This window comes from Xyrauchen texanus, chromosome 50, assembly GCF_025860055.1.
Source record: "Xyrauchen texanus isolate HMW12.3.18 chromosome 50, RBS_HiC_50CHRs, whole genome shotgun sequence".
NCBI classification, from domain to species: Eukaryota; Metazoa; Chordata; class Actinopteri; order Cypriniformes; family Catostomidae; genus Xyrauchen; species Xyrauchen texanus.
In genome coordinates this window covers 15,627,331-15,641,975 of record NC_068325.1, presented here as the reverse complement: position 1 = coordinate 15,641,975, position 14,645 = coordinate 15,627,331, and the positions used below count along the sequence as shown (strand labels likewise).

The following is a 14,645-nucleotide window of genomic DNA, read 5'->3' as shown; positions in this document are numbered from 1 at the left end:
TGACTCACACTATGAGTCACAGTAAAACCCTGCGGTTTTACAATTCTCCTCTCTTTGCCTTCACTTTCACTCTTCCATTCAATGGGTGGTCTTTTCCCAAAATACAATTAGCAATAATAAAGACGTTAAAAGTGTCAATTAATAATCACTGTGAAGCAACAAGAATTACACATGTTTCCACTCAATAGCATGGTGGCTTCAAACAGTCCCCCCCTCAATCCATAGCAATAAGTTAATTATTTGCACATTTGGCTTTTTCTCGACAACAGCATTCTACACATTAAATGGTACATTCACCTATTATGTGAGTGGCAGTTTTTTCAGTATTAAAGCGACAGTTCAACATTTTGTCACCATTTACTCTCTCATGTTGCATGCTGTACTACCTATTTTTTCTTCCAATGAATTCAGGAGTTGTTAGGTGATATGTTATTTTCAGTCACCATTCACTTTCATTGCATATTTTGTATTTTTTTTTACACACAATTGTGTTTGGAAATTGTGTTGTCTAAAAGGAAGAAAGTCATATAGATTTAAAACAATATGAGGGTGAGTTAATTATGACAGAAGTTATATTGAGGTGAACTATCTGTTTATTTAATTTATTATTCAAGTATCTGTACAGTAGTGGCCAACAATATTGGCACCCATGGTAAATATGAGCAAAGAAGTCTATGAAAAACTAAATCTGCATTGATTATCCTTTTGATCTTTCATTAAAAATTCACACAAATCTAACATTTAATTGAAGTAAAACAATTGATACAGGGGAAATCTCATAATTAAATAAATATTTTTTCTCCAAAACACATTGGCCATAATTACTGGCACCCTTTTATTCAATACTTTTTGCAACCTTCCTTTGCCAAGATAACATCTCTGAGTGTTCTCTTATAATGTCTAATGAGGTTGGAGAACACCTGGCAATGATCTAAGACTGTTACTCCATACAGAATATCTCCATATCCTTCATATTCAGAGGTCCATGCTGGTCCATGCTACCACAGCATGATGCTACCACCTCCATTCTTCAACGTTGGGATGGTGTTGTGCAGGTAATGAGAGGTGCCTGGTTTCCCCAGACATGACTAAATCTGTTTTTTGCTTCATCATTATGGGGTATGGAGTGTAGATTGATGTGAATATAATACTAATTTAAAGCATTTTAGCATAGGGCTGCAACATAACGAAATGTGAAACATTAAGGGGTCTGAATACTTTCTGAATGAACTGTAAATTAATGTATTAATTGAATGTGCTAAAACAACAAAAGCATGAAATAAATTATTAGACTTCTGAATTATACTTTTGCTTTTTTTTTTTTTATGCTTGAAGAGGTGGTCACCACGAACTACCATTGTATGACATCACTGATTACAACATTTTTCACAATTTCTCCCTTTGAGTTAAGAAAAGGTAAGTCATATCGAGGTGAGTAAATAATGACTGAATTTTAATTTTTGGGTGAACTAATACTTTAATGTTATTTTACGTTTAGAATGGGTTCATGAGAAAATATTTATAGGCCAGAAACTTCCTAAACACAATTGTGCGAAGAGATCCTTGACGCTTTACCAGCCAGTTACCATGGTTTACCCCTTATTATGTTTCTATGGCTACCGCTAAGTGAAAGCCGCGTCACTGTCGTAAATGTCTCTGCGCTTTACGGCAGCCGGTTGTCAGTTCCTCCATACGGTGCCATGTGAGAGCAACAGACAGCTAACTGAATCTATTCTGTAGCCTGATAAAGATATTTTAGAAACGAATTCTGTTTCTGATAAAAGATAATTCACTTCTTAATTTATTTAAAGGGTCTATAATGCCCACAATACTGTGATTAGCTTTTTATCGAGGTGTAATTGGTCTCTCCGGTGTTTTGGAGATGTTGTATTTTATCGGTCTTGGTCTTGGTGATTCAAAAGACATCACTGTCAGGGGTTTAGAGATCATCCGACAGTGTAGTCGGGTTTATTTGGAGGCTTACACGTCCATACTGACCGTCGGGAAAGATGTTTTGGTATGTTAATTATGAAGGATGACAGTTGACAGATTAGAAAATGTTTTGATGGGGAGCACAAAATTGCATGTTGAGTTATTGACTCGATTTTTATATTTAATTAAAAATGTATATAAAATAAGCTAAGCAGATGGTTATTGAAATGAAAACAGTAGCTTGCTACAGTTAGGCTACTTCATTATATATAAATATATATACATAAAAATGTGCAATCTTTATTTTGATTTAATACCTAATTTATTAGAAACAAAAACATCAATATGGTACTACCTTGGTATATGGCCAAAAACAATGGTACTGCCATGCTATTTTACATGTGTTCATGTACTATTTTGAAACTCCTGAATAAAGTGTTGACCTGCTGTACAGATATGTTAAACTTAAAGGTATAGTTCACACAAAACTTTTAATTCTCTCATTATTTACTCACCCTCATGCCATCCTAGATGTGTATGATTTTCTTTCTTCTGCTGAACACAAAGATTTTTTAAGTAATATTTCAGCTCTGTAGGTCCATACAGTACATACAGCTCCAAAAAGCACGTAAAATCAACATAAAAGTAAGAGTGCAAATCACCAAAAAACAGGGGAAGTTGAACTCTGTACTCATAAATGTGTAAAGGAGGGCTAATGGTTATTTATAATAAAAAGTTTCTCACCCACACCTATCATATCGCTTCTGAGGACATGGATTTAACCACTGGAGTCATATGGATTACTGGAGCTGAATGATTCGAACTGAGTCGTGAACTGATTCTTGAACATTTTACTAAGCCGTTCGGCCGATTCAATGAAAGAACCGACTCACAAGAGTTCAGTTGCTAATTGGCTTTTACTAGAACTCATTCTAAACATCTGATGGAAAATACACAACTAAACACGTCTTATCATCTGAGATATTATTTAAAGCACTCAGGTTTATGGTGTCATTGTGTTCTTGGTGTTAGGAGGAGTATTATGGTCGTGAGCTGTTGCTGGCAGATAGAGACATGGTGGAACAACAAGCAGATGAAATCCTAAAAGGAGCAGATGTCAGTGATGTGGCATTTCTGGTTGTGGGCGATCCTTTTGGGTAAGTGAGACTACCTCAAGATCTATTTTTTCACCCTCATGCCATGCCATATGTGTTTTACCATCCCAGATGTGTATGACTTTCTTCTGCTGAACACAAACAAAGATTTTTAGAAGAATATCTCAGTTCTGTAGGTACATACACTGCAGATCAACAGGGTCCAAATCTTTGAAGATGCAAAAACAACATAAAGGCAGAATAAAAGTAATCCATATGACTCCAGTGATTAAATCTATATCTTCATGATATGATGATATTGATATGATGTGTAAAAAAGTCATTTTTTAACCATAAATTCTCCTTACTGCCCATTAGGTGGCAATATGCATGAAGAATGTGAATGGAAAAACAATAGATGAAGAAAGTGAAAGTGGAGATTTATAGTAATAAATATTGATCTGTTTCTCACACGGACATATCATATTGCTTCTGAAGATATGGATTAAACCACTGGAGTCGTATGGATTACTTTTTGCTGCCTTTATTTACTTTTTGGACCGTCAATGTTTTGGTCACCATTCACTTGCATTGTGAGCACCTAAAGGGCTTTGATGTTCTTCTAAACATGTGTTCAGCAGAAGAAAGTCAAACACATCTGGGATGGCACGAGGGTGAGTAAATTATGATTACATTTTTGGGTGAACTATCCCTTTAACTTGTCATCACACATGCCACAATCCCACAAGTGCAACTCTACAGTGACTTGAGAGGAAATTTAAACCCAGATGTAGCACACACATTTCGGAAAGCTGTAGTATTGCTGGCTTGTAACTTTAAAAATACAATAGGGAGGGAAATATCATTAGTGGGTCTCACCCTAGTAGAGTATTTTTATGCATAGTCTTATCTAGATCTTGGAACAACTCACTCTTACTCAAAGGTTGTCATAAGTTCAGAGTTATTTGGTCTTCACACTATTCTGATTCTGATAATGCCCTCAGACTGATTGAAGTTCACTTAAAAGCATGCATACTGCAAAATAAATGTAAATCTCAACTATAAGTATAATGAAACAACAAGAAACCTCAATCAGAAAGCATTTAGTCTAATAGATGGTAAATAATGGAATGATTCCCATTATTCAGACTATTTGGACCACTGAGAAACACCACAGTGTGGTTGAGCAATGATGTTCTGGGGTTACAGGATATTGGTCTTACGAAAAGTGGGATATGGACGTCTGGTACTTTTCGAATGCTTTTAAAGAAATGAGCTGATTACATGTGCTTTCCCATCTGGGTCACTTCAATTGTTGTCACGGTTAAGTTTTGCATAGCATTCGGCTCCAGTGTTTTTTCCCATCCAAACCACTGAAACCCACATTGCGGGAGGGGGAAGGGGCTCTGACGACTCATTTTCCTGCACTTAAGTATGTTTGGGTTTAATAAAGTTTAATTATATGCTTCAAGATTGCAAAGATAAACATTTTTGGCGCAGTTTGGACCACTTCCACATTGTTAACAGTGCAGCACAGTAGTAAGAATTATTATGTAGCATTTTCGACAATGTGTGCACAGTATGTGTGCATAAACATGCATTTTTGCTTTTCTCCAGAGCCACAACTCATAGTGACTTGGTCCTTCGAGCATTGAGTGCCGGGATACAGTATCGTGTTATACACAACGCCTCCATAATGAACGCTGTTGGCTGCTGTGGACTACAGGTAGGTAGATGCTAATAAACACCTCCCTAATTGCTCTGTTTTAAAATTTTGTGAGCTTTCTCGTTGCCTACTGCCCACATAGACAGCTCCGTTTGCATTCTTGTGCTAAAAAAGCTAGCCGCAGCTAAGACATGTTCTTTTTAACCTAACATGGCATCTAAAAACGCGGCAGTCCTGCACGAAACGTCACGCAATGGTCAAAGATGTCCGTCTAGTGTAAGTTTACCTTAAAAAACTATTGAAAATCAGTGCTGATGGATGAAAAAAGCATTCAGTGTGAACGGCCCCAAAGGTTGCATCCTAATCATTATGAAACTGCATACGTTGACAGATTTTAAACGCCAACATGGGCAGCATCACAAGGCTAGGAAATACTGAATTTTCCACGTGCCATTCCGTCTCGGGCAGTTGAGCGCTCAGCCATTGAAAGTTCACTGTTTTGACTAGGAAACCATATGGACACGTTCTACGCATGTGAACTATGACAGCTTTGCCCTTTTAGCACATTCAACGTCAAGCACAAATGCCAACGTTGTGCAAAGACTGTCCTTGTGTCAAGAAAAAATAAGCTGCACATGGACAGTCTGTGCGTACGGTACTGATGACACAATTTGCTTCGATGTACCGGTACGTGGATTTGTTTTTAAATGTAATTGTAGTTTCATAATGTCATTGTTTTCCAAAGAATGTGGTAATGCTTCGAATCACAGCCATTACAGTGTGGAAGAGAGGTGTAAACGTAGTGAAATCAATGAGATCCAAGCGAAAACGTATTAGTGTAGATGTTTCCATAGAATATGGACAAAACGAGGTTTTTAGGAGGGTACATACAGTGGCAAGAAAAAGTATGTGAACAAGTTACAATAATGAACAAACACAATCTGTTTTAACTAATAACACACAATATTGTAATGTTCTTGTACATAATGAATACATCATTTAAACATTCACAGTGTACAGGAGGTTAGAAAACGTACTTGTGAACCCCTAGGCTAATGACGTCAACAAAAGCTAATTAAGAGTCAGGAGTTGGCAAACCTGGCATTCAATTAATAAAACGAGATTGGAGGTGTGGGTTAGAGCTTATAAAAAACGTAGAACTAAAAAGCACTCAAATATTTTGAGATTGCTTTTCTCAAGAAGCATCTGCAAATGTGGACCACGCCTCGCAAAAAAGAGATCTCGGAAGACCTATGATCAAGAATTGTTGCTTTGCATAAAGCTGGAAAGGGTTACAAAGTTATCTCAAAGTGCTTAGATATTCATCTGTTCACAGTTAGTCAAATTGTCTATAGACAATTTAGTACTGTGGCTACTCTCTCTAGAAGTGTCCATCCAGCCAAGATGACTCAAAGGGCACACTGCAGAATGCTCAGAATGTAAGAACTCTAGAGTGACAGATAAAGACTTGAAGGAATCATTGGAACTGGTTAACATCTCTGTTCATGAGTCTACTATACTGAAAACATTAAACAGGCACGGTGTCCATGGCAGGACGCCACGAAGGAAGCAGCTGCTTTCCAACAGAAACATTCTCATCGTCTGAAGTTTCCCAAAGAATACCTTGACACTCCACAACGCTACTGGGAAAATGTTTTATGGACCGATAAAACTAAGGTTGAATTGCTTGGAAAGAACATGCAGCACAACATATGGCGTAAAAATGGCACCGCTTACCAAATTAAAAACATCATCCCAACATTGAAGTATGGTGGAGGGAGCATCATGATTTGGGGCTGCTTTTCTGCTTCAGGGCTTGAAATGCTTTCCTACATCGAGGGAAAAATGAATTTCTACAGATATTCTACAGTATAATATCAAGGTGGCTGTGCGCCAGCTGAAGCTCAGTAGAAGTTGGGTGATGCAGCAGGACAGTGACCCTAAACATTTAAGTAAATCCACTACAGAATGGCTTCAAAAAAAGACAATCCACCTTTTAGAGTGGCCCAGTCAGAGCCCAGATTTTAACACAATAGAGATGCTGTGGAATGACCTCAAGAGAACTCAAGACATCCTAAGAATATGGCTGAACTGAAGCTGTTTTGTAAGGAAGAATGGTCCAAAAGACCTTCTGAATGTTGGGCAGGTCTAATCCGCAGCTACCAGAAACGCTTGGTTGAGGTTACTGCTGCCAATGGAGGATCAACCAGTTATAAAATCCAAGGGTTCACTTACTTTTTCCACAACACTGTGAATGTTTAATGGGATGTGTTCAATAAAGGCATGAAAGATTACAACTGTTTGTGTGTTGTTATCTTAAACACATTGTGTTAGTCAATATTTGTGACTTTGATGAAGATGAGATCACATTTTAAGTCCAGTTAATGCAGAAAACCAGCTAATTCCAAAGGGCTCACATACTTTTTCTTGCCACTGTAATTAAGATACCTTCGTTTTGAAGTAGCCTTCAAATTGGAATGCTCCTATGATGCCTTAAAGTGCTGCTTCAGTAGATTTTGGAACAGCCCAATTTTCACCTTTTCAGTTATTCTCTGAGCTTTCAAGAGAACAAACTCCTGCTATTGTGAGTCATTCATGGCTAGTCTCTGCTGAAAATGATTAACTGCATTATCCTTTGTGCCGAAGACGTCCCAGTGGAGTATATCAATGAAGTGTAGTGGCTATCAATAACAGCCCCCTGTATTGACCTGTCAGGGCAGCTTTGTGTACCCTGAGGCCCCAGCTGCCCCCCATGCACACCATGCTGCCCCAGGCCCGCGAAGGGGGCATCTTCAACTGATCTCAGACCAGCTAATTTGAAGCATTTAACAACCAGGATGCGTAAAAATGTTATCAGTGAATACTCAAATAAGATATATAATAATAACACAAATAAGACTTTCCCCGCCCCAAGTGTTGTTCTTTGCCACCATTTGTTGCCCACAACACATCTGATTTTGTTTTCAGAGACAAATGAGTGTATTAACTAGTCAACCTCATTCATCATGCTCAACTATATGACTTTCTATCTTCTGTGGAACACAACATAAGAATTTGGGAGTGTTACCCAAAAAGGCAATACTCTTCAATACTGGGCCAAAGAACAGCCCAAAGAAAAAAAACTTGTCTGAACAAATTCACTGTTAGGAACAACTCTGATTTATGGCCCAGCCCACACAATTCTCAAGTGAGAACAAAAACTCAAAAAATAAAACTAAACTAGAAAGGTGAAGCAGGATGTGTCCTTTCATCTGCATCTTTTCTCTCCCCTTTTCCCCCCAATTTTCTTATTTAACTAAACAGACATTGTGGATGAGAGGTGTAAACGTAGCAAAATTATTATAAAAAAGTCGTGGACCAACACCAGTAAATGTAAAAAAACAAAAACATTTTTGGTGATTAGACTACCTTAGAGCCATGTTCACCAGATCCCATTTCTTAAAGGGGCGTTCACTTAGGACCAGGGTTTCCATTAGCCGATAATTTCTGTTTTTATACCGTTAAAGTGTCCTAATGTCTGACAAATTCAAACTTTGACGGACACAATGTCTGGTGGAAATATTAACATGATGCGTCAGCAACCTCTTTAGTTGATGCCACAAGTGTACTGCATGACGCCATCCCAATGATAACAGCGCTTCGCTGCCACTGAGGTTTAAACCTTCCTAATCCGTGACCACAGCAGGTTATATCCACTGGCAAAAGCAGCCTGCGTTATTGCCAATTTGAGTGCCCGCAGTGAGCAGTTTCTCGCTTCAGAATCTCATTAAAACAGTCTTGCGTTGTCATCTTCTGGAGTGGAGGCCACCAGGCTAATGTAAATCTCAAGATGTAGAGAAACACTGGATAAATTTGATTTCACTTTGGCAACAAAATTCTTTTATGCTCTGAAAAAAGGTGAGAGAGTTTTTGACATAGCATAACGATTTGGTATTTATTTATAGTTGAATAGATATGTGACATGGCAGTGAAGTTGTTTTGTTTTCCACCCATTGTTGAAAGTTTTTTAAATTAGACGCTAATTCCATAATTGACAATACAAATAAAATTGTATTTGCAATGCAAAGCCAAAGAATAATAATATAACATCTGTATAAACTCACTGGTTGAACTTATTAACCAACCAATCAACCACCCTGACCCATCTCTTACCTGTGGTGGGGCATGTTGAAGTAATACATGCATCATGGGATCTAAAGGATAGAAAATAACTGGTAATGAGTTCTCACACTGCAATGACACTAATTTGGTGTGTCAGCTGTGCCGAATTCTAATGTTTAGAATAATGTCATGCTTTCTGAATAACAGGAAGCTCCTTGTTGGTGGCACACTGAGTGACCAATATGCTGTAGCGATCACAACACTAAACAAAACTGGACTACTGAAAATGGACTTCCTACTTTCAACACACTGACCCACGCAAAAATGACCAGCTACAGTTAGACCCATTGATTGCTTTAAAATTAAAGTTAAATGTGATTTCTCTCTTTAGCTCTACAACTTTGGGGAGACCGTATCTATCGTCTTCTGGACAGACACGTGGAAACCTGAGAGCTTCTATGATAAGATCAAGAAGAACAGGGATATGGGCCTGCACACACTGTGCCTGTTGGGTAAGCATTTGGTTTACACCTGCATATGACTTGGCTCTCCAGTTTGTCCCTTAGATACCACACGTTTGTTTGTTTCATTACATTCAGTCATTACAGCAATGAATGTGTCAGTCAAACCAGACTCCACCTAAGGGACGCAACGCCCCCTACTTCCGTATTTTGAGCAAAACCTCAAATAGCCATTTCCCTTCAGTGACACCCCTGGGGTGCATATTAAACTTGGACCCATTGTAAATGCACAAGGGAGGCAAAAGAGCAAGTGTGTCTCGCTGGTGGGGGGCAGAATTCTGCTTGGTACCCCTCAAAACAGATGGTCACAAATAATTTACTTTATCTGTGTGCCATGGAGATTTCAGACCAACCTAAACCCCCACCTTCCAAAGTACCATTGGGATTCCCCAGTAGAAGCCTTCTTTGGTAATAAATGTTTGTGAAATCGTAGACGCCTCATTGGGGGTCAGCTCCCATTGGCTGGTGGGGACTGAGCGGGAGGGGCTGGAGTCCCCAGGTGCATCCCAGCTGAGGAAACAATCAGAGTCAGAGAGCAAGAACGGGGAGACAAATGAGCAAGAGGGGGATCAGTGTTATTAACCTCATTATTCAAAAGCAAACAGAGGAAGGCGGGGATTGGACACATCCCCATCCACCCTATGCCACAAGAGCGCTTATCTAACACAGTAACCCGCAGACACAACAAAAGAACACTCAGACACTCTCTCATACACATGGACAACCCCACAGTGACTATACACTGCATCCATTCATCATATCTGTGCTAACAAGACATGGGTTATTAATCAAACTGGCAATGATTGGTCAATTTATTTGCGTATGTTTCTAAATTCAATCCGAAATGATAAAGTCTGATAAAGAGACACTTTATCACACAGTATGTTTGAAACATGTTGCAAAGTGACAGTCAACGGAACGGTCTAGACTAGAAGTGGCAATTGCGGTACATTGAAATGTGCCTTCAGTTGATGAAGACCCTATTTCTATTTTTTACATGCTACACAGTTACTCCAGCAGATTTATTTTCCTCATCTGACTGAAATAAAATTGTATTTACAAATTTGTTATGCCAAACATACTCTTGATGATTCTGGACTGTGGCCTACTAATTCTATCAGTACTGTTTTTACACTAACGTAAATTTTTAACCAGTTTTCTTGAGTACGGTAAGGTTACCGTGTCGAGAATTTCGGGTCAGGAATGGTTTGTAATCATATTGCACTTATCCGTGCTCAAATGGGAATGCTACTGGAACCGTTACTTATCGTTCCCAGAACCGTTCAGTGCCAATCCAGGCTTGATGGAACAGTTAGGGTTTCTTTTTTCACCGTGGTTCTGCGAAATCAGCTTATTCACTACTTACTAAAGTTATTCCACCAGCATGGTTGAGTATGTTTAGCTAACTGTGTTGGGAAATCCAGGCCAGGAACGGTTTGTAATCATACTGTTCGGAACTGTACTCAAGTTGAAATGCTATTGGAGACGTTACTGACAGTGTCCGAATATTTTGTCCCAATTGTGGTAAAGTGGCTAAAGAAATTATCTTATTTGACTGTTGCTAAAGTCTGACTTCGAACTCTTAGCTTGTTTGTGAACATTATAGGTGACATTCCACTTAAACGCTTCCAGCGTAGACAGCCTCGAGCTGTCGTGTTGCGATTCGATACAATGTTCCACATTAGCTGCATCCAGTGTAGAAACATGACTGATCATGATTTGTAGACCTGCTTTCACTTTGTTCTCAAAGTGGGGCCCCTCTCAGGTGCAATCTGAAAATTTACTTACGCTCCAGACTTTAGGGTTAACAGCCCCAGATAGAAGGCCGACCTACAATTTACGATGTGACAGTAATGTCTAGAGAGGCCTAGTTTATAAAACCCAAGCTTATTTTATCATATGACACATATAACTCCCTTGTTTCACAGATATCAAAGTCAAAGAGCAGTCCATGGAGAATTTAATGAGGTAAGACCTTCTCACTCTCTTGTTTTCTGTATGTGTAGGGGTTGGGTTCCACTGATATATATCTAGTCTTGGGTACTGTCTAGGGAGGGGCTTTGGGTCTATTTGTGGTTTACAGCAGACATACACAAAAAATTCATACATGCAAGTTGCTGGATGCCAAACTGGTTGAGTTGGAAAAAAATAGCAACAATAAAACTTGTGGCAGCTTGTTTGACTTGGACGTATGATCTGTTATCATGGAGCTTCCCTGGGCTGCTTCCAAAACTTCTACTGTATAATCTGCTGTTTGAAACTATACTTCCAAACTTGAACCGAGTCTTTTCGAGAACTTCATTCTCAACTTCATTGGGGTCGACTTTAATTATTTCTCATTGTAGAAGATGAGTGTTAACTCCTTGCTCTGTCTGTGGTGTCCTGTAATCATCTCCCCCCATAGTTGTGCACTTGTGTCATTTTATATCCAATCCACATAAACCCAAATGGGTTTTAATGTTCCTCTATGTACGCCATATGGAAAAGGAGCAATAGGACTGGCGCGTGCTATCCTCGTTCAAGGCTGAAAAGTGCTAATGTCTCCCAGATTTATTGGTGCTTTTGTACCATTACTTGGAAATGGAATAACCATATGCTGGATGATTTTGGTCACAGTCAGATGCTTGTCCAGTGAGGTTGGTGCCCTTCACTGCGGGGAGGGGGAAATGGCCCCAAGAAGAAATGTAAAGGATGTTTCCAACTTCCTTTAGTTGACTGATTTAATCAAAGTTGACAGCTTGATGGTCAGTTAATGGCTAATGCACCTTAAGTAAAGTGTGCAATGCATCTCAACCAATGTAACGTGGATAACATCAGTGGAAGCATTAATGGAGAGCAAACAGGCCACCCACTTGCTCTATGCTCAATGCAATGTGAGATGACCTGATACATAAGTTTGTTACAACACACAACAACAAGTTACTTTACATGTTCACCAATCGCTTATTCCAAAAATCCAACATTGCAAGGAAACCGCGGTTTCATGAGATTAGAAATAAATGGGTTATTATCTGCTTTTGACATCAAATTGTAAACAGTCATGCGCACAACACTTGCGCACATTAGATAGGCCGGTAAGAATTTCGGTAAAGGTGTAAACATGCAACACAAAATCAAGGTAATGGGCAAAAACCTAAGAATGCGGATCAGTTTTTGATTAAACCATTAATAACCGTACCCAATAAATGCTTCTACATGACCTTAAACGTTGTTGGCTTATTAAGCATAATCGGCATACATAAGACGTCATTAATTGAGAGCACATTACAGATTCATTCTATGAAGACAAGTTAAAGAATAGACATTGTGCATTAGCAGTTCTTGCGCTTAGTTAGAAGTCTTGAGTTTATTTGTCCCCTCTCTTTCCAGGGGCCGAAAGATTTACGATCCCCCCAGGTACATGACTGTCACTCAGGCAGCTGAGCAACTTCTGGAGATACTGCAAAACCGACGGGAACGGGGAGAGGAGCTGGGTAAGAACCCATGTAAACCCTTCTGAATTGCTTGAGGACCAAAATTATCTTTTTGGTAGAACCATCTGGACATCTAGCCAACTCTAGCATTACAGACTGGCAAGCATTGAAGGAAATCTGATTACTTCTGATTAAAAGCTTTGTGATAAAAAAAAACTCACGGTTTATATTCTTTGCTTCAATGCAGCATTGACCGAAGATACAGTGTGTGTCGGTCTGGCCCGGGTTGGAGCCGAAGACCAATCTATCCGTTCTGGGACCCTACGTGAGTTGGCCTCTTATGACCTGGGAGGACCACTTCACTCCATGATTATCAGCGGACACCTTCACCCTCTTGAGATGGACATGCTCAAACTGTTCTGTGGTCCAGACGGATTGAAGACCTTGAAGATGACCGATAGTTCCACATATGTGTCTTGATGTTCAAGAAGCTTGAAGGGACTGTTGTCATCAAGAAAATTGTTGTCCACTTGGCAGTGTTCCTCTGGTGTTTCAATAGATATAGAATAAAACAAGTGCTTCGGGCAGGGACATTTGGAGGTGTACAACATTAAAGTGAAGCCCAGACCTGCCAGAGGTTCAGGAGAGCACAAAAATTACAGAATTGTTATTCCAGATACATTTTCCCATTTTAACCTTGAAGCCTCAGTCAGACCAGGGTTGCATTTTTTTTTTTAACGAGATGTGTGCCAGTCATGTTCATGCTGTCAAAAAAATATAACCCAATTATAACTGAGGAAGTGGAAAAGTTATTTTAGAAAAACTACATCTGGGTTGCAGTAGTGCCTTTGAAAATGGACGTTTCGTGTAAATTGGCATAATGGATCTGTACCACATGGAATTTTCTCATTGAGAATGTAAAGATGATGAAAGTAAATTTCGAGATTCTTTTGAGTATGAATCAGCCATGTCATAATGAGCAAAAATAGATTGATTTTTGTACCATAAAGACACTCGTGTCATTGGCATTGATTACGTTGTTGCCTGACATTGGGTTTGAGTGATTTTATTGACTTCTGTGGGTTTGTTTGTGCTGTCATTTCAGTTCAATCAGAATAAATTGCATAGAAAATGAGCAAAGGTAAATGATGTGGCTCTTTGATTTATTCACAGCTTCTGATTTATTTCACAAACATTTACTGTCCCCTGACTATGGAGTCAAGGTTATGGACCTTGAAAGCTGCCATAAAAACTTGACGTGGTATGTTTAGTATTGATGATGATTGACCTGCAAACTCCATAGAGTTGAAAAAGGTGACAGACTTTGGGGGGGATGCAAATGGCATTTTTTGTGACACATCTATCAACATGTTATTCTTTGTTATTCTATTATATAAAAAAAAAACAATTAAACCATTATTGATTTATTTTTTGGTCAAAACAACACCGAGGCATTAAACTCTGGTAACTTTTGAGAGAAGCCTTTTTTATTATTATTATTTTCTTGAGTATTGTTCATTTATGTAACAATTGACACTTCTAAAAGAGGCTATTTAGACTAGTGCCAGAAATTAACTTTTCTATTAAGGGGCAACATTTGCCCCTGGAGTTGTTTAAAAGGCATTTTTCACCATTATGTTGGAATTGTTAGGGCATGTTTCTTTCTAACCATACAAAATTTGACAATATGACATTGTGCTACATCAAATTTTCAAATGAATCAATTCCTTAAACACGTTCAACCTGAATAATCAGATAAGCGGTTACCTATAAATTGAAATGAACACCAAATAATTTCATGCGATACGTATATACTAGGTCTAGAATAAAAATAAATAAATTGAAATGTTACAAATAAGAAATAGAAATCATAAGCGGCATTTAAATTTTGTTGCCCTCACATTTTCAATTTCGACAA

The 14,645-nt window shown here is 38.7% G+C and overlaps 1 protein-coding gene across 1 annotated transcript; it reads left to right on the top strand.

The window, feature by feature from the left end:
* Positions 1-1,708: 1,708 nt before the first annotated feature.
* LOC127641490 (diphthine methyl ester synthase-like) lies at positions 1,709-13,878 on the top strand. The gene is made up of 7 exons (XM_052124525.1): positions 1,709-2,017; positions 2,965-3,089; positions 4,644-4,752; positions 9,185-9,305; positions 11,243-11,282; positions 12,684-12,787; positions 12,975-13,878. Exons 1-7 carry the CDS (start codon positions 1,883-1,885, stop codon positions 13,205-13,207), a joined length of 867 nt encoding a protein of 288 aa, XP_051980485.1. The 5' UTR covers positions 1,709-1,882; the 3' UTR covers positions 13,208-13,878.
* The last annotated feature ends 767 nt before the right edge of the window (positions 13,879-14,645 follow it).

What these genes read in the sequence shown, in the direction of transcription:
- LOC127641490 (XM_052124525.1), top strand. Translation starts at nt 1,883, where the DNA reads ATGTTGTATTTTATCGGTCTTGGTCTTGGTGATTCAAAAGACATCACT. An exon ending in GTTGTGGGCGATCCTTTTGG is followed by an intron (nt 3,090 to 4,643) that starts GTAAGTGAGACT and finishes GCTTTTCTCCAG; the next exon opens with AGCCACAACTCATAGTGACT. An exon ending in TTGGCTGCTGTGGACTACAG is followed by an intron (nt 4,753 to 9,184) that starts GTAGGTAGATGC and finishes TTCTCTCTTTAG; the next exon opens with CTCTACAACTTTGGGGAGAC.